The sequence below is a fragment of the Pristiophorus japonicus genome, chromosome 7 (assembly GCF_044704955.1).
Source record: "Pristiophorus japonicus isolate sPriJap1 chromosome 7, sPriJap1.hap1, whole genome shotgun sequence".
Lineage (NCBI taxonomy): Eukaryota > Metazoa > Chordata > Chondrichthyes > Pristiophoridae > Pristiophorus > Pristiophorus japonicus.
The window spans coordinates 106,176,820-106,196,207 of record NC_091983.1 but is presented as its reverse complement, the minus strand read 5'-3'; the positions used below and the strand labels follow the sequence as shown (position 1 = coordinate 106,196,207).

At 44.1% G+C, this 19,388-nt stretch overlaps 1 protein-coding gene across 5 annotated transcripts in view; it reads left to right on the top strand.

Moving 5' to 3' along the window:
- LOC139267231 (intersectin-2-like) overlaps positions 1–19,388 on the top strand; it is a 297,091-nt gene that overhangs the window by 266,053 nt on the left and 11,650 nt on the right. For all 5 annotated transcript variants that reach the window (XM_070885216.1, XM_070885218.1, XM_070885214.1 and 2 more), the window contains 4 exons: positions 2,297–2,395; positions 3,675–3,842; positions 13,483–13,698; positions 14,702–14,823. In XM_070885216.1, coding sequence (XP_070741317.1) covers positions 2,297–2,395; positions 3,675–3,842; positions 13,483–13,698; positions 14,702–14,823 — 605 coding nt within the window. The remainder of the gene's footprint in view (positions 1–2,296; positions 2,396–3,674; positions 3,843–13,482; positions 13,699–14,701; positions 14,824–19,388) is intronic.

The window sequence follows — 19,388 nt, the reverse complement described above, 5'->3', positions numbered from 1 at the left end:
CTTTCAAAGATGCACACAAATCTGTACAAGAACGCAAAGTGTTGAAAATAAAGATTTCAATATTTGATAGCACATTAACAGAAACTTCACGTGAACATTAGCTAAAACACACAAGTGCCTACCCTTGTGTGTTGTTAGTTGGTATGAGAGGTCTCTTCTGCCCATTGGAAGGGAAGAGGACCTCCCTGTGTGCTATGACTCCCTCCCTAAGCAATATGGAGGGAGTTATGGGAGAGCCTGGGTGCAGCCATGCACGTCTGTGCAGTGCTTATACGAACAATGATGAACATCGAGCCTGTCCCACACAATTCCAATACCTTGTGTATCACAACTTATACATGCCACCCCATCTGAAACCATGTGATTTCCTGGGAGAGGCAAAAAAACAGATTAAAAAATCTGGAAAATTTCTCTCCGACCCATCCAGGCGATCGAAACTTCGGCCATTAAATTCCCTGCAGTACCTACCTTCTGTAAAAGGTGATCTCCACCGCAGCCAGAAACAAATCCAGCTTTTGCTTGAAGGAATTCAGCAAGTCTGCATCCCCACCTGAAATGGCAGCTTGTTCCAGAGGTCTACTATTCTCTGGGAAAAAAACCATCTCCTGACATCTAACCTAGATTTAGCTTTATACAACTTATATTTGTGACCCCTGGTCCTGCCTAACCTGTTTAATTTAAATAAACTGTCAGCTGGAACACCGTCTATTCCCTTCATTATCTTTTAAACCTCAATCATATCCCCACTAAGTCTATGCTGCTCTAAGGTGTTAACTAAGATGCTTTAGACTTGGAACGAGTCTAATGGCCCTCTTCTACACCCTTTCCAGAGCCTCAATATCACCCACCATGTGAGGAGACCAAAACTGGATACAGTATTTCAAGTGTGGCCTGACTAAGATTTCGTACAAAACAGTACGCCTTGTCTTATACTCAATTGTTCTATGGATACATCCCAACACTCTCTTTTCTCTGGCTATCGCTGCAAGCATTACTCATGCACCTTTAAGGATGTATGCACTAGAATGCCCAAATCTCTTTCTATCTCCACCATCTTTAATGCCTTTCCCTGGAAGCTGTATGAATGTTGAGCATTTGCTCTGCCCACATGCATATCACTGAACTTATCTAAGTTATACACATTTTTCAGTCTTGAGCCGATCTCCCAACTCATTAAGATCTGCCTGAAGCAGATGAGCATCTTCTACAATTCTAACACTCACACAGATCTTGGTATCATCTGCAAATTTGAAAATTGTGTCCCCAACCCCAAAATCCAAATCATTAATAAAAATAGTAACAAGCAATGGTCCCAACATTGATCCCCGCGGGACACCACTGGTGACCGGTCTCCAACAGATCCAAATCCATCTATAACTATTCTTTGCTTGCGTCCTGCCAACCAGTTCTGAATCCAACTCAATGTATTTCCACTAATACCAAAGACTCTGATCTTGTAGAGAAGCCTCTTATGTGATACCTTGTCAAAAGCTTTTTGGAAATCTAAGTAGACAATGTCTACTGGGCTTCCCTCATCCACCAACTTAGTAACTTTTTTCAAAAAATACTATTAGATTTGTGAGACGTGACCTCTTTTTTTAAAATGAAGCCATGTTGGGTGTCCATGATATGTCCCTCTCTATCCAAGTATTCGTATATTGCATCCCTTATGATTCTTTCAAGCATCTTACCTATTACTGATGTTAAACTGATCGGCCAATAGTTACCCGGGTCTGCCTTGTCACTTTTTTTAAATGGGGACTACATTAGTCTCCTTCCAATCTGTAGGAACCATTCCAGAGTGCAGTGAGCTATTAAAAATATAGGCCAGGGGCTCGGACAGCACTTGTCCAGTCTCCCGGAGGACATGTCAGTGGAATTCTATATTTGAACCCCTCGGTTTCTATGTTCATCTACACCTGTCTGAGTCTTTCAATTAAATGTATAATCCCATTCCTTTTATTTCCCCCCAAAATGTATTGCCTCACACTCGTCTACATTGAATTGCTTCTGCATATTCCACCCACCTATCTTGGTCCTCCTAAGCTCTTTTACAGTTATTCTTGTTGATTGTTAAACCTTCTACTTTTATGTTGACAGCAAATTTTGACATTGCGATCCCTATGCCCAAGTCCAAATTATCTCTGTCGAGAAGAAAAGTGGAGCAATGTTAATAAGATTTAGCTTATTTTTACGTATCTGAAAGGTGTTGATTTAAGTCTATGCAGTTAATGACCATAACCAAGCGCTATCTGTGTTATCCTTTTCAGTAACTTTTGCACCTTTTTCCCCACAGAAATTGGCCTCTGACCCTCGATGTAAAGGGATGCCACTTTCCAGCTTCTTACTGAAGCCAATGCAGAGGATTACACGTTATCCACTTATTATTAAGAATGTAAGTGCATTGTTGCACAATAGTTTCTGATGTTGCAGCATAAAATTAGTAGTCAGCCTTTCAGTTATACCATGTTTTTTAAAACCTATTACTGACATTGTATATTTAAATGCTGTTGAAACTAACTATTTATTAAAACACACCTGGGTGTTCTGAAATTTTACTTTCCATATATCTATTTGACTTCAGCAGCATAGCCGTCTCCAACTGAGGGTCACAGGTTAAGCCGCCTTCACATTGGCACTCATTTAGTCCAGATTCCGGAAGATTCACATCCAGGAGCTGGTTCCCAATGTTTACACTAAGTCCACTCTCTTAATCTGGGTGGCAGAATTGTAGACCCAGCTTTTGTGGGTTTACAATTCTGTTCCCGCAATAACAAAACCAGCTCGAGTAGTTGAAACTAAGTGAGACAAATCTCAGAATCCAAACTAAACAGGTGCCAGAAAAGTAACAACTTTAGAAATTGGGAAGTTAAATTAAGAGGAGCCAACTTTTACACAGAAAATAATGACTTGTGATAGGTCACTAAATCGGAGTGAATAGTATACATGGATTTAAGAGGAACTCCAATGTGAGAAGGGAAAAGATTGAATGATATTGAAAGATAGGTTGATGGGTTTATATCAGAGAGAAAGTGACTGGCTCATTGGGCCAATTGGGCTTTTCATGTTCATAAAAATACTTCTGTTCTAATGGCATCTTACATAGATCACAAGTTAATCAAATATCTGGGGTAAACCAATATTCTGGCTCCATGAAAATGCCAAATGTAATTGAACAGAACTTTATGGACTTATTTAAGGATTACTCCAGGGAAGGCTCACAGAATGATGCCTAGGATAGTCAATTGTAAACTGAAAAATAATTTAATCTGTAATTAAGTTTCACATTCATTTTGTTACAAAGGAATTGTACAACTGAGTCATTCTTACAAGAGCTTATTCCAATAGGCTTCTCTGGAGTATTTCAATGAAAACTTACTTCTGAAAAGGACTTCAATGCAAAAGAATTTTGGCAGTTGTGCCTGTGATGTGTTATAGTGCCAGAGAAGGATATTTACTAGAAGATCTTACTGACAAACCAGTCACTGACACTCAAAAGTGTAATTTATTGTACAAAGCTCTTTGAAATGTTTCAGTGTGATGAGGCATTACATAAGTGCAAATATTTTTTTTTAGAAGAAATGGATCTTCACATCTGGATTATGCAGGGATATTCAGAGCAGACCACAACATGTCCTAATTGTTATTGATAACTCATTTCATAATAACTGCAGATTTTGGAAAACACTCCGGAGATCCACGCAGACCATAGCCATTTGAAGTTGGCAATGGAGCGCGCAGAGGAGCTGTGTTCCCAAGTAAATGAAGGTGTGCGTGAGAAGGAAAATTCTGACCGGCTGGAGTGGATTCAGTCACGTGTTCAATGCGATGGACTGGCAGAGGTGAGGATGCACTGGTCGTTTCGGTAGTCTGGTTTGCAAATGATCAATATTTCATTGTTCAACAGCCGCCTTGATGGGGGCAGGTAGGGATTTGATACCATTCAACAACTCACTGTAATTAAAAGAAAAAATTCATTAATTTAATCTGACTACTACTCACATTCATTTGAAGACTGTGCCTCCAAGTGATTGCTACTGCCTGGCACTCCACCTTCCAATTGCATTTTGCAGTGCACAGGAATACTTGTTTCTTACCTGTATGTTGTGCCAGAAAATGCATCTTCTGATTCTATTATTTGAAGGGAAAGCTGATTAAATTTTCATGGCATTTCTCTCCCACATTGCTTAACCTTGTGTGCAGGTCAGAAGACCTCCTACTTGCCTAAACTCACTAACTACATGGCCTAGGTATGCACCGTCATTAGACAATTTCTGCATTCTCTCGGCTACGATATTCGAGGTGCTCAGCATCCTCCCGGATGCACTTCCTCCACTTAGGGCGGTCTATGGCCAAGGACTCCCACGTGTCAGTGGGGATGTTGCACTTTATCAGGGAGGCTTTGAGGGTGTCCTTGTAACGTTTCCTCTGCCCGCCTTTGGCTCGCTTGCCGTGGACAAGTTTCGAGTAGAGTGCTTGCTTTGGGAGTCTCGTGTCTGGCATGCAGACTATGTGGCTTGCCCAGCGGAGTTGATCAAGTGTGATCAGTGTTTCAATGCTGGGGATGTTGGCCTGGACGAGGGCGCTAATGTTTGTGCGCCTGTCCTCCCAGGGGATTTGCAGGATCTTGCAGAGACATCGCTGGTGGTATTTCTCCAGCGACTTGAGGTGTCTACTGCACATAGTCCATATTTCTGAGCCATACAGGAGGGCGGGTATTACTACGGCCCTGTAGATCATGAGCTTGGTGACAGTTTTGAGGGCCTGGTCTTCAAACACACTTTTCCTCAGGCAGCCGAAGGCTGCACTGGCGCACTGGAGGTGGTGTTGGATCTCATCATCAATGCCTGCTCTTGTTGATAGGAGGCTCCCGAGATAGGGGAAGTGGTCCATGTTGTCCAGGGCCGTGCCATGGATCTTGATGTCTGGGGAGCAGTGCTGTGCGGCGAAGACAGGCTGGTGGAGGACCTTTTGTCTTACTAATGTTTAGCGTAAGGCCCATGCTTTCATACGCCTCGGTAAATACGTCGACTATGTCCTGGAGTTCAGCCTCTGTGTGGTCTTGGACCTGGCCTGGAGACGGCGAAAGTTGAACAGCTTCCCACTGGTTCTATAGTTTAGTTCCACTCCAGTGGGGAGCTTATCAACTGTGAAGTGGAGCACAGCAGCGAGCAAGATTGAGAAGAGGGTTGGGGCGATGACACAGCCCTGCTTGACCCCGGTCCGGACATGAATTGGGTCTGTGATGGATCCGTTGGTAAGGATCACGGCTTGCATGTCGTCGTGGAGCAGGTGGAGTATGGTGATGTACTTTTGAGGGCATCCGAAACGGAGGAGGACGCTCTATAGACCCTCGCGGTTGACAGTGTCGAAGGCTTTTGTAAGGTCGAAGAAGGCTATGTCTAAGGGCTGGCGCTGTTCCCTGCATTTTTCTTGCAGCTGTCGCACTGCAAAAATCATGTCCGTTGTGCCCCGTAGGGGACGAAATCCGCACTGACTCCGGGAGGAGGTACGCACTGGAGAACTAACACTACTGGTATATAGTGTCTAGTCTGGGAGCCTACCTAACCTGTGGACACTGGGTAATAAAGATTCAATATCATACCTGATCTCAATATTGGAATTTCTTACTTTATTATTACCTGTTAATCCCAAAGTATTAGAGATAAAAAGGAAGCAATAAATGCTGGAAATCTGAAATTAGAAAAATCTGAAAAGTGCTGTATAATTCACACTGATTACCATCAGAAAGAGAAAAAATGGGTTCACATTTCAGGTTTTGGTGCAGGATTACAGCTGAAATATTAATGCATGTTTGGATTGCTATCATTTTCTGTGTTTTTAAAAATTCCTTAAACATTAGTTTGGACAAACCATGATTCATGAATGCCTTATTCTGCCCTCCTGTAAAGGTTAATACATGTTCCGTTCTCAGGATTGATCTGCCTAAAGCAAAAATGAAGATACACAGCGTCCTTCAGCATCCATAATTAGAAAAGGCAGGTTCATATTTCATGTGTAAAACATTCATCTAAATTCTGAGGGTTTACACCCAAAATGTTAGCTGTAAAGGGGAAAGAGAAGTTGCCAACTGACCTACTATGTATCACCACCATTTTCTAATTTTATTGCAGATTTCCAGCATTTGTAGGGTTTTTTTCTTTTTATTTGATCTGCCCAACTAATTCTCTCTCATTATCTTGTCAAAATCCATCCAAGCAGCGACTGGGCATGCCAGATAAAATTTGTGTCACTTCGCGATTTTATTAGTGAAGTTAGATTTGTAGATGGGGATAGAGGTTATAATTCGATAATGCAATTCTTTCCAAAGCTGTAACACAGCAATCAATCAGTGAGATCTTTGTAACTAAGGCATTTATTTAGATTAATGTGCACTAACCTCAAAGTCAATGGCCTTCACTTCTGACGTCTGCTTGTTTCTTTAGAGAACTCTCATTCCACAATGCGTCTAAATTTAACTCTTGTTTGATGATACTTCTGGCCAATTAGATTGTGCAGACAGATCAAAGAAGCTCAATTTGAATATCTGATTATTGTATATTAAAGGTACTGTTGTGTATGGAGCAAGAGCCAGACTGAACACTAAGCTCAAAGTAAAGTGTGACCGTAGTCTTTTATTGCAGGTCTCCAGAGTGCCTCTCCAACCTGTGAAGCCGCCTTAAATATCTGCGCTCCCAAGGGATTATGGGATCCTTTGGGACTCCGGGGAATGAGCCCTTTGGTGGCAGTACAGAGTAAATACAAGTCCACATATATAACAACATTCCCCCCAAAGTCAACCAGGGGTCACAGTCTAAGGATTAGGGGTAAGCCATTTAAGACCGAGATGAGAAGAAACTTCTTCACCCAGAGAGTGGTGAACCTGTGGAATTCTCTACCACAGAAAGTAGTTGAGGCCAATTCACTAAATATATTCAAAAGGGAGTTCGATGAAGTCCTTACTACTCGGGGGATCAAGGGGTATGGCGAGAAAGCAGGAAGGGGGTATTGAAGTTTCATGTTCAGCCATGAACTCATTGAATGGCGGTGCAGGCTAGAAGGGCTGAATGGCCTGCTCCTGCACCTATTTTCTATGCTTCTATGTTTTCTATGTAATAGTGTAACTATTTACAACATGAGTCGATCTGGGGCCCTTCTTGCCCTGGTTGATCATCTCGGTGTAAAAGCTGGTGTTGTTGAATCATTTGTTGGGCCCTCGCTGGGCTGCTGTGCAGCTGGCCTTGCTGGGCTGCCTCGTGTGTTGGGGCCCTGCAGGGCTGCTGTGGATGATGGGTTCTGCTTCGTGGTCAACCGTGGTGTCGGTTGCCACTGGTGTGTATGTTGGGGGATCAAAAAAGGTCGGGTCCAAGGTGGGTTGCTCAGGGTAGTCCGTGAATCTGAGTTTGATTTGGTCCAAGTGTTTCCGGTGAATGAGTCCATTTGAAAGTTTGACCCGAAACACCCTGCTCCCCTCTTTGGCCACGAAAGTGCTGGGAAGCCACTTGGGACATTGTCCATAATTCAATACAAATACAGGATCATTGACTTCAATCTCGCATGACACATTTGCGCTATCATGGTACGCACTTTGTTGAAGCCGCCTGCTCTCTACCTGTTCATGTAGATCAGGGTGAACTAACGAGAGCCTTGTCTTAAGTGCTCTTTTCATGAGCAGTTCAGCAGGTGGGATCCCAGTGTGTGAGTATGGTCTTGTGCGGTAGCTAAGCAGGACTCGGGATAGGCGAGTCTGCAGTGAGCCTTCAGTTACCCTCTTCAAGCCTTGCTTGATGGTTTGCACTGCTCTCTGGCTGACCATTGGATGCTGGTTTAAACGGGGCAGATGTGACATGTTTGATCCCGTTACGGGTCATGAATTCTTTGAACTCAGCACTGGTAAAACATGGCCCGTTGTCGCTCACCAGGACATCGGGTAAGTCGTGTGTGACAAACATGGCCCGCAGGCTTTCAATAGTGGCAGCGGACGTGCTAGCCGACATTATCTCACATTCAATCCACTTGGAGTACGCGTCTACAACCACAAGGAACATTTTACCCAAGAAAGGGCCTGCATAGTCGACGTGTACCCTGGACCACGGTTTGGAGGGCCAAGACCATAAACTTAGTGGCACCTCCCTGGGTACGTTGCTTAACTGTGAGCATGTATTACATCTGTGAACGCAGGACTCTAAGTCCGCATCGATAGCGGGCCACCACACGTGGGATCTGGCTATCGCTTTCATCATTATAATGCCTGGCTGGGTACTGTGAAGGTCATTGATGGGGACCACTACTCGATTGCCCCACAGAAGGCAGTCTGCCTGTATAGACATTTCATCTTTGCCCCGCTGGAACGGCTTTATCTCTTCCTGCATTTCCACTGGGACACTGGACCAGCTCCCGTGAAGCACACAGCTTTTGACTAGAGATAATAAGGGGTCCTGGCTTATCCAGGTTTTGATCTGCTGGGCAGTGATGGGTGATTGCTCACTCTCAAATGCTTCTATTACCATGGCTAGGTCTGCGGGCTGCGCCATTTCCACTCCCCATGGTGGGCAATGGCAGCCTACTGAGAGCATCGGCGCAGTTTTCTGTGCCTGGCCTGTGGCGGATGGCGTAGTTGTATGCGGACAACGTGAGCGCCCATCTCTGGATGCGGGCCGATGCATTGGTATTTATCCCTTTACTCTCGGAAAACAGGGATATTAGTGGCTTGTGGTCAGTTTCCAATTCAAATTTTAGCCCAAACAGGTATTGAGGCATTTTCTTTACCCCATAGACACACGCTAACGCTTCTTTTTCATGCTATAGGCTCTCTCGGCCTTAGGCGGACTCCTGGATGCATAAGCAACCGGTTGCAGTTTCCCGAAATCATTAGCTTGTTGCAATACACACCCGAAGGCATATGATGACACATCCATGCTAGTACCAAATGCTTACATGGATCATACAACACAAGCAATTTGTTTGAGCATAACAATTTTCTCACTTTTACAAAGGCACTTTCTTGGCTTTTGCCCCAAACCCATTTGCCCCCTTTTCATAGTAAGACATGTAGTGATTCGAGCAGGGTGCTGAGACCCGGTAAGAAGTTACCAAAGTAGTTCAAGAGTCCCAGAAACGACTGCAGCTCCGTCACGTTCTGTGGCCTCGGTGCATTCTCGATTGCCTCCGTCTTCGCGTTGGTGGGCCTGATGCCATCCGCTGCAATCCTCCTTCCCAGGAACTCCACTTCAGGCGCCAGGAAAATGCATTTCGAGCATTTTAACCTGAGCCCCACGCAGTTGAGTCGACTAAGAACCTCTCCCAATTCCGACCTGTGACCAAGATGTCGTCCTGGAAGACCACGCTGTATGGAACCGTCTTCCGTAAACTTTCCATGTTTCTCTGGAATATCGCCGCCGCTGATCGGATTCCAAACGGGCATCTGTTATAAACAAAAAGAACTTTGTGCGTGTTGATGCAGGTGAGTGTCTTCGATGATTCCACCAGTTCCTGCGTCATGTAGGCTGAAGTATGATCCAGCTTTGTGAACGTCTTTCCTCCTGCCAGTGTTGCAAAGAGGTCGTCGGCTTTTGGTAGTGGGTATTGGTCCTGCAGGGAGAAACGATTGATAGTTACTTTGTAATCGCCACAGATTCTGATGGTGCCGTCTCCCTTGAGGACTGGGACAATAGGACTGGTCCACTCGCTGAACTCGATCGGTGAATTGATGCCTTCTCGTTGCAGCCAGTCTAGCTTGATCTCTACCCTTTCTCTCATCGTGTACGGTACTGCTCTCGCCTTGTGATGGATGGGTCGCACCCCGGAATTAGGTGGATCTGCACTTTTGCTCCTTGGAATTTCCTGATGCCTGGTTCGAACAGCGAAGGAAATTTGTTTAAGACCTGGGCACACGAAGTGTCGTCAGCGGGCGATAGCGCTCGGACATCGTCCCAGTTCCAGCGTATTTTTCCCAGCCAGCTCATGCCGAGCAGCGTGGGACCATCGCCCGGTACCACCCATCGTAGGAGACCTTTACAGTAGCACTGCCAATTACAGGAATCAGTTCTTTAGTGTAAGTTCTTAGTCTCGTGCAAACTGGAGTTAAGACTGGCCTTGAGGCCTTGTTGTACCACAAGCTTTCGAAAGTCTTTTTGCCCATGATGGACTGGCTCGCACCCATGTCCAGCTCCATTGACACCGGGAGTCCATTTAGTTCAACATTCAGCATTATCGGGGGACAATTCGTGGTGAATGTGTGCACCCCATGTACCTCTGCCTCCTCTATCTGAGGCTCTGGTTCGTAGTGATCCTCCATGGATCTGGCCTCCTCTGCAACATGGTGGTTTGCAGGTTTAACAGGCTTAGCAGCTCGCCTGCACACTCGTTGGAGGTGTCCCATTGCTCCACAGCCCTTGCAAACGTATCCTTTGAATCGGCATGAATGGAAACGATGATCACCCCCGCAGCGCAAACAAGATGTTAATGGCCTTGTATTCATCACCCTTGATGGTGGACTCAGACATCTGCGGACGTGTAGCTGCAGGTACGTGTGACCTGCCCTGTACGTTACGATTCGAAAACAACATCACTTTGTTCACAGTACTTGTAGCAGCACTTGTGTGCTGAGAGATTTGCATAGTATTGTCACTGATGGCAATGAACATCTGGGCTATCGCTATGGCCTTACTCAAGGTTGGGATCTCTACAGTCAAAAGCTTGTGAAGTATGGTTTCGTGGCCAATGCCAAGTACGAAAAAGTCTCTGAGCATGTGTTCCAAATGTCCTTCAAATTCGCAATGTCCAGCAAGGTGTCTCAACTCGGCGACATAACTCGCCACTTCCTGGCCTTCAGACCTTTTGTAGGTGTAGAACCGGTACCTCGCCATCAGAACGCTTTCCTTCGGGTTCAAATGCTCTCGGACCAGTGTGCACAAATCATTGTACGATTTCTCCGTGGGTTTTGCTGGAGTGAGCAGATTCTTCATGAGGCCATACGTTGGTGCCCCACAGACGGTGAGGAGGATCGCTCTACGTTTGGCAGCGCTCTCTTCCCCATCTAGCTCGTTGGCCACGAAGTATTGGTTGAGTCGCTCCACAAAAGTTTCCCAATCATCTCCATCCGAAAATTTCTCCAGGATGTCCACTGTTCTCTGCATCTGTGGGTTTGCCATGTGTATCTCGTCGCCAGTTGTTGAGTATGGAGAAAGAGTCAGACTGAACACTGAGCTCAAAATAAAGTGTGACCTTAGTCTTTTATTGCAGGTCTCCAGAGTGCCTCTCCAACCTGTTAAACCTTCTTAAATACCTGTGCTCCCAAGGGATTATGGAATTAGCTTCAAACCCAATACGGCTGCAGACATTTTAAACTGTCAGGCAGCCAGCAGGTTCTCCAGTGAAGCCACTAAGTGACACCAAAGAATTCCATTTCATGAAAGGATGCATCCAATGTTCACTTTCCAATCCCTGCAAACAAATTTCCAATAGCTCCCCCCACCCCACCTGAGAAAAAGATTGCCACTAACCTGGTAATTATTACCATAAACCTCCCTCCCCCACCACAGTGAGTGCCATTGATTCTGATTCTGCCATCCAATGTAGAACCGCCACAACACCCCCACACCCCCAGCAGTGATTTGTAACCAGCACATGCAATGTTGTCCCACTGCTGCCTATCCCCTTCCCCTGTCCACAGGAAGCGAGGAGGATTTCTCCCCTCTCCAGGCAGTATTGCCTTTGAGTCCCCATCAACAAGTTGTTCCGCTATCCCCGTCACTGTCCTGCACATATTCTGAACGGGTAGCTGATTGTCGCTGATGGCATTGATCCTGGGTTCCTGGCCTTTCCAACCACTCACTTACCCCGCTGTATACCGTTCTTCACCCCTGCTCACCACCGAGCAGCATTTTCGCTGTCTACCACACCATCACTGGACAACACTTCCTCATTCGCAAACCCACTCACCACTGGGGGCTTTAATCCCCCTTCCTCTACTGATCATAAATGTTGTCCATTGCCTCCCCACCCTGATCAGTACTAGTGCTTCTCCATCTCCCCTCTCCTTCCCCACATTTTCACCTCCTCCTTCCCCTACTTTGTCCATCTCCCCTTTCCCCCACCTCCTTCCTCCCCTGTACCCCGCTATAACCTCCTCCTCCTCCTCCTCCCCCTTGCCCTCCTCCTGTTTTCCCCACCACCCTTCCCCTCCCATCTGCCTTCTTCCCAACCCCCGCCTCTCCACCGTGGACCAGTTTTTCCTCTACCCTCTACCTCTGCTTGATCTGAATTAAATGCTTGGTGTGTAACCCTGCAGATTAATTAGCAATATATTACATTTACTCTATATGTTGTGCACTCCTTATTTTGACATCACCATTCCATCCTGACTCTTGGTTACATCGCAATTGGACTTTCCCATTATAGAGCTACCTGCCACATAGTGACACCTGCAGCAGCACATTTATACCACTGGATGGATCTTCATAAGTTCCATCAACTGCAGATCCTCCAACTTATACCTACTGCCCTCTAATAGACTCTGTGGGAAATTGGTCTTCCTGACTGTGGGGAGTACCATCTGAGTTGCAGCTGGTTAGAAATTAAGTTTGGAATTCTGCCAGTAGAAGACTCTTGAAAAATGTGAATATATCTAAGACTGACACAAAGCGGCAAACCAGCCGTACCGACCCCTTCCCCCGACGAATGATCAGCCATCAAAGAACTCACTTTGGGAGTGGAAACAAGTCCTCCTCGATTTCGAGGGAGTGCTTATGATGATCTTCACATCCCTCACCCATCTCTTTGGAGTAGACAGTTTAGGAGTCCTCTATTAAAAATTGCTCTCCAGCTCCTCACTGGCGATCAGGCAATTTCTAGGATGCCTCAAACACACTTTCCCAGAATAATTAGTCTTACCTTTCATATGCCGTGATCACCTCATTTTCCAAAAGTCTTGATGGATTGCAAAGAGTCAATCCTCCGAACCACTTCCGGAATCCGGTTCCACAGGTCCATCACACTCTGGGAAAAACTAGTTGCACATCCAATCTCAGTCACTGCATTCTCAGTATATATGGGATGGGGGTTAAGATACCTACGGGTAGGACAATGCATTGATTCCTTGAACAAAAGGTAAGAGTTTGAAAGGAAAGGATTTTAAAGCAGCAAGTGTAATTTAATTGAATAGACAGATGCGTTTCTAGAGAGAGGGCATTGAGAGATATGGTGAGGAGACAGGTAGACGGGTCAATATATCAAAAAGCAACAGACTTAAAATTGAGTCCAATATTGCGCTCCTGAAAGTCGGACTTGGAAATTTGAGTGGACTCCTGCTTTCAGCAACTGAAAGCTGAATGCATTCTTTTATTCAGTAATTCCAGCCTGCTTCCAAAGCATGCTCAGTCCTTGGAGAATGCCTGTAAGAAATAAACAAATCATATAATTTGCATTTTGCTATAGCTATAATTTGTTGGTTAATTTAACATTGTGTGCTTGTTTTTTTAGCACATTGTTTTCAACTCCATAACAAACTGTTTGGGACCACGGAAGCTGCTGCACAGTGGAAAACTTTACAAAACAAAGAGCAACAAAGAGTTGTATGGCTTCCTTTTCAACGATTTCCTGCTGCTCACCTATATAGCGAAACAAACGTTTATTTCATCAGGCTCCGAAAAACTGTTCAGCTCTAAATGTAACTCACAGTTTAAAATGTACAAAACGGTAGGTCCGATAGAAACATGTGTAGCTATCACCACAGGTGAATTTCGAAATGCATGATTCAGATGTGGCTTGTAGATCTAGAGTTTGCAATGTTTTATTAATGGCGGGCAGTGATATAAACAAAGCTCGAGTGTTCAGCCCCCACCCACCCCACCCCCACAAACCTCCTCTTCCCTTTTCACCCAAAGACATTCATTCATGCTGGACTCCAATTCCAAGTGAGCCGGCCACTCTTTAACAACAACAACTTGTGTTTATATAGGCGCCTTTAATATGGTAAAATATCCCAAGGTGTTTCACAAGAGTGTTGTCAAACACAATGTGACACTGAGCTGCATAAGGGAATATTAGGACAGATGACCAAAAGCTTGGTCAAAGATGTAGCTTTTAAGGAGCATCTTAAAGGAGGAGAGAGAGGTAGTGAGACGGAGATGTTTAGGGGGGGATTTCCAGAGCTTAGGGCCTAGTCAGCTGAAGGCATGGCTGCCAAATATGGAGCAATTTTCGTGGCGTTTTCAATAAACATATTGGACATAGAAGTAGGAGTGGTGCGTGAGAAAGTTGTTGAAGGGATCAAAGTGAGCAACTGTAAAAACTACTTGGAAGGAAACATAAACTTTTTAAGAAATATGGGTCACAAAAATCAAATGAGTTTCAGTGAATTTCAGATTGTAAAGAGAGCAGAGGAAAGGCCCATTACATTGTGCGAAGACATGCTGCTATTTTCGTTTTACTGTTTTCATTCAGGTCAGAGGTTTTGAAGGATTATTGAGAGATCATTCACACCGTGGACTCCCTAGAATAACAACTCACTCCTTCAGTGGTGGGGGGTGGGGAAGGGTCCGCTGAGCAGCTTTTTGCTGGGATCCTCAAATTTCTTGAGCTTGCACTGATTATAAATGTGGGGTGGAAACAATGAATTCAATTTACCTCAGCAAGTTTTACTCTTCTCACTGAATGAGAATAATAACCCAGATTCTCCATTTCTATCTGATTTCTTCAGCCTATTTTCTTAAATGAAGTTCTTGTGAAACTGCCGACTGATCCATCAAGTGATGATCCAGTCTTTCATATTTCGCACATTGACAGGGTGTACACACTCAGAGTGGAATCTCTAAATGAGAGGTGAGTAGCATCAATCTGCCTAAGAGTGTGTGTTGCATTATTGTTGTCAAGTTGTTATTCATGGGTAACTACAGCATTGCAAAAGAGAACTTGCCTACTGCACAACTTAGCATAACAGATGTAACCCCCACTCCTAACAGAATAATCACTTGTTTGAAACTTCACTTGTTAGAACAGCTCACAGGTGTAGTATGCTTGTGTACAATGTAGCTGTGCAATGAAAGAATATGAGTCTGCGTTGTGGTTTCCACTACAATGGGTACTTACCTTAGCTGGACCATCAGGGAAGGGTAGAGCAGAGAGAAAGAGAAATGATAGCTCAATCAAACAGGCTTGTGGCCAAAGTACTTTACTTACTCCTAATTTAAATACTTTTGTTCAATTGAAATGTAGCCCACACATCTTAATTCAATAACTCCCAGTTAATGTGGTGTAAGTTAACCATTTATCACTCTGAGGATAGACCCAGTTTTAATTCTGTTCACAAAGACAAAAAACCTCTCCCAGTATCAAAATCCGATTTCATGGTAGACTTTTAAAAATTTGTTTTTAATTATGTATAAATTATTCCTAAATACCTGTAAAAATGCCACCCTATAATCATTCACGATCAGAGAGGACAGTGCCTTGGCTTGTTCTGTATCTTCTCCAGTCAACTCGTTGGGATGTCATAATGCCCCACACAGGGAAATGTGGACTATTGTTCTGGTTTCCTAGATCTGTAAAGTGAAAAGGATACCATTCCTGTCATAGCCTGTAAATACAGGTCTGTTTTCAATCTTAAGTGATATAATTGCAGTACTCAGTTACTTTCATGCTGCAGTCAATCACGTGCTCACTGTTGAGATTACCCTGTGATTATTGTGATTGCCTTGCCATATGTACCCAAAGTGATGCAGATTTTATTAAATATTATTAGAGAAAAAGACAGGACTATAAAACATTTCAAAACTCTTACCTCCTTTCAGAATTTGACCTGAAAGGAGTCCCTATTAAATTCTCCATCCATCTATCACTTTGTATGTGGTAGTTTCAGATCAGTTGAGGTTTGAGGCATGATTTTGTTTTGAAACCTTTCCAGGGTGCAAATATACAATATACAATTTTTTTTTATTCGTGGGCATCGCTGGCAAGGCCAGCATTTATTGCTCAACTTTAATTACCCTTGAGGTGGTGGTGGTAAGCCACCTTCTTGAACCGTTGCAGTCCATGTAGTGAGGTACTCCCACAGTGCTATTAGGTATGGTGTTCCAGGATTTTGACTCAGTAACTATGAAGGAACGGCGATATATTTCCAAGTCAGGATGGTGTGGAACTTGGAGGGAAACTTGCAGGTGATGGTGTTCCCATGCACCTGCTGCCCTTGTCCTTCTAGGTGGTATACGTCACAGGTTTGGGAGGTGCTGTTGAAGAAGCCTTGGCAAGTTGCTGCAGTGCATCTTGTAAATGGTACACACTGCAGCCACTGTGCACCAGTGGTGGAGGGAATGAATGTTTAAGGTGGTGGGTGGGGTGCCAATCATCAGACACTCTCTTGTTGGAGATAGAAACATAGACATAGAAAATAGGTGCAGGAGTAGGCCATTCGGCCCTTCTAGCCTGCACCGCCATTCAATGAGTTCATGGCTGAACATTCAACTTCAGTACCCCATTCCTGCTTTCTCGCCATACCCCTTGATCCCCCTAGTAGTAAGGACCTCATCTAACTCCTTTTTGAATATATTTAGTGAATTGGCCTCAACAACTTTCTGTGGTAGAGAATTCCACAGGTTCACCACTCTCTGGGTGAAGAAGTTCCTCCGCATCTCGGTCCTAAATGGCTTACCCCTTATCCTTAGACTGTGACCTCTGGTTCTGGACTTCCCCAACATTGGGAACATTCTTCCTGCATCTAACCTGTCTAACCCCGTCAGAATTTTAAATGTTTCTATGAGGTCCCCTCTCATTCTTCTGAACTCCAGTGAATACAAGCCCAGTTGATCCAGTCTTTCTTGATAGGTCAGTCCCGCCATCCCGGGAATCAGTCTGGTGAACCTTCGCTGCACTCCCTCAATAGCAAGAATGTCCTTCCTCAGGTTAGGAGACCAAAACTGGTCATTGCCTGGCACTTGTGTGGTGCGAATGTTACTTGCCACCTATCAGCCCAAGCCTAAATGTTGTTCAGGTCTTGCTGCATGCGGGCACGGACTGCTTCATTATCTTGTGGTATTTATGTTGGAAGTTCATGTTTTGGATGTTTACAAAATATGATGGGAAAATAGTTTTAAAATCTGTGTGAAGTAAAGTTGCCGAGGTTACCACTGATGCCAGAACAGTGAAAGCAGTCTGTGTACATCAGTTAGTGAGGTGACTAGTCTTGAGACTGAGTCAGAATGTCATGAAGATATATTAATAGGTGATGGTGAATGACAAAGCTGGAAGGTAACAATCAGAGAAAGAGTGAAGAGGAAAAATAGGGGAATAGTGAAAAAGGGAGGGGTGTGAAAAGAGAAATACAAAAATGGAACATGATAACAAAACAGAGGAGAAAAACAGCAAGTAATAACATAAATAAAGAAGATACAGGTATAAAGATTGAGAGACATAAAAAGCTTGCAATAAATAATTTATTTTCCATTATGAAAGTGACAGTAAATGTAAGCTGCATAGATGGGCAGTTTCTAATTTAATGGATGCATTAGATGGATGAATTTTTCAACTGCCCCTCAGACTTTGCACCAAATAAAATAATTAATTACATTTTGTCAATGCAGTGGGCTGAGGAGATGAAGTATAGCACAGAGAGAGGTTTATCTGGTCTCATTTCTGATATTTCCCCTATTTTGGCCCTTTGCCGTGATTACAGTTCTACCTGAGCTGCTTGACCTGTTGCTATGGACGTGACTTCATATTGCAAACAGAGGCATGTCGAAGAATCTGGTAATAACTGGTATTGCTTGAGGGGAAGGTAAATTAGTAATCTTGTTAAGCGAGGCCCCTTGGGGAAGAGTGACCATAATATGGTAGAATTCTTCATTAAGATGGAGAGTGACACAGTTAATTCAGAGACTAGGATCCTGAACTTAAGGAAAGGTAACTTTGATGTATGAGGTGTGAATTGGCTAGGATAGACTGGCGAATTATACTTAAAGGGTTGACGGTGGATAGGCAATGGCAGACATTTAAAGATCACATGGATGAACTTCAACAATTGTACATCCCTGTCTGGCGTAAAAATAAAACGGAGGAGGTGGCTCAACCGTGGCTTACAAGGGAAATTAGGGATAGAGTTAAATCCAAGGAAGAGGCATATAAAGTGGCCAGCAAACCTGAGGACTGGGAGAAAATTAGAATTCAGCAGAGGAGGACGTGGATTAATTAGGAGGGGGAAAATAGAATATGAGAGTAAGCTTGCAGGGTACATAAAAACTGACTGCAAAAGCTACAGATACGTGAAGAGAAAAAGATTAGTGAAGACAAACGTGGGTCCCTTACAGTCAAAATCAGGTGAATTTATAATGGGAAACAAAGAAATGGCAGACCAGTTGAACAAATACTTTGGTTCTGTCTTCACTAAGGAAGACACAAATAACCCCCGGAAATACTAGGGGACCGAGGGTCTAGCGAGAAGGAGGAACTAAAGGAAATCCTTATTAGGCAGGAAATTGTGTTAGGAAAATTGATGGGATTGAAGGCCAATAAATCCCCAGGGCCTGATAGTTTGCATCCCAGAGTACTTAAGGAAGTGGCCCTAGAAATAGTGGATGCATTGGTGGTCATCTTCCAACATTCTATCGACTCTGGATCAGTTCCTATGGACTGGAGGGTAGCTAATGTAACCCCGCTTTTTAAAAAAGGAGGGAGAGAGTAAACCGGGAATTATAGACCGGTCAGCCTGACATCGGTGGTGGGGAAAATGTTGGAATCAATTATTAATGATGTAATAGCAACGCATTTGGAAAGCAGTGACAGGATCGGTCCAAGTCAGCATGGATTTATAAAAGGGAAATCATGCTTGACAAATCTTCTAGAATTTTTTGAGGATCTAACTAGTAGAGTGGAGAAGTGGGAGCCAGTGGATGTGGTGTATTTAGACTTTCAAAAGGCTTTTGACAAGATCCCACACAAGAGATTAGTGCACAAAATTATAGCACATGGTATTGGGGGTAATGTACTGACGTGGATAGAGAACTGGTTGGCAGACAGGAAGCAAAGAGTAGGAATAAACGGGTCCTTTTCAGAATGGCAGGCAGTGACTAGTGGGGTACCGCAAAGTTCAGTGCTGGGACCCCAGCTATTTACAATATACATTAATGATTTAGACGAAGGAATTGAATGTAATATCTCCAAGTTTGCAGATGGCACTAAGCTGGGGGGCACTGTGAGCTGTGAGGAGGATGCTATGAGGCTGCAGGTTGACTTGGACAGGTTAGGTGAGTGGGCAAATGCATGGCAGATGCGAAATAATGTAGATAAATGTGAGGTTATCCACTTTGGTGGTAAAAACAGGAAGGCAGATTATTATCTGAATGGTGATAGATTAGTAAAAGGGGAGGTGCAATGAGACCTGGGTGTCATGGTACATC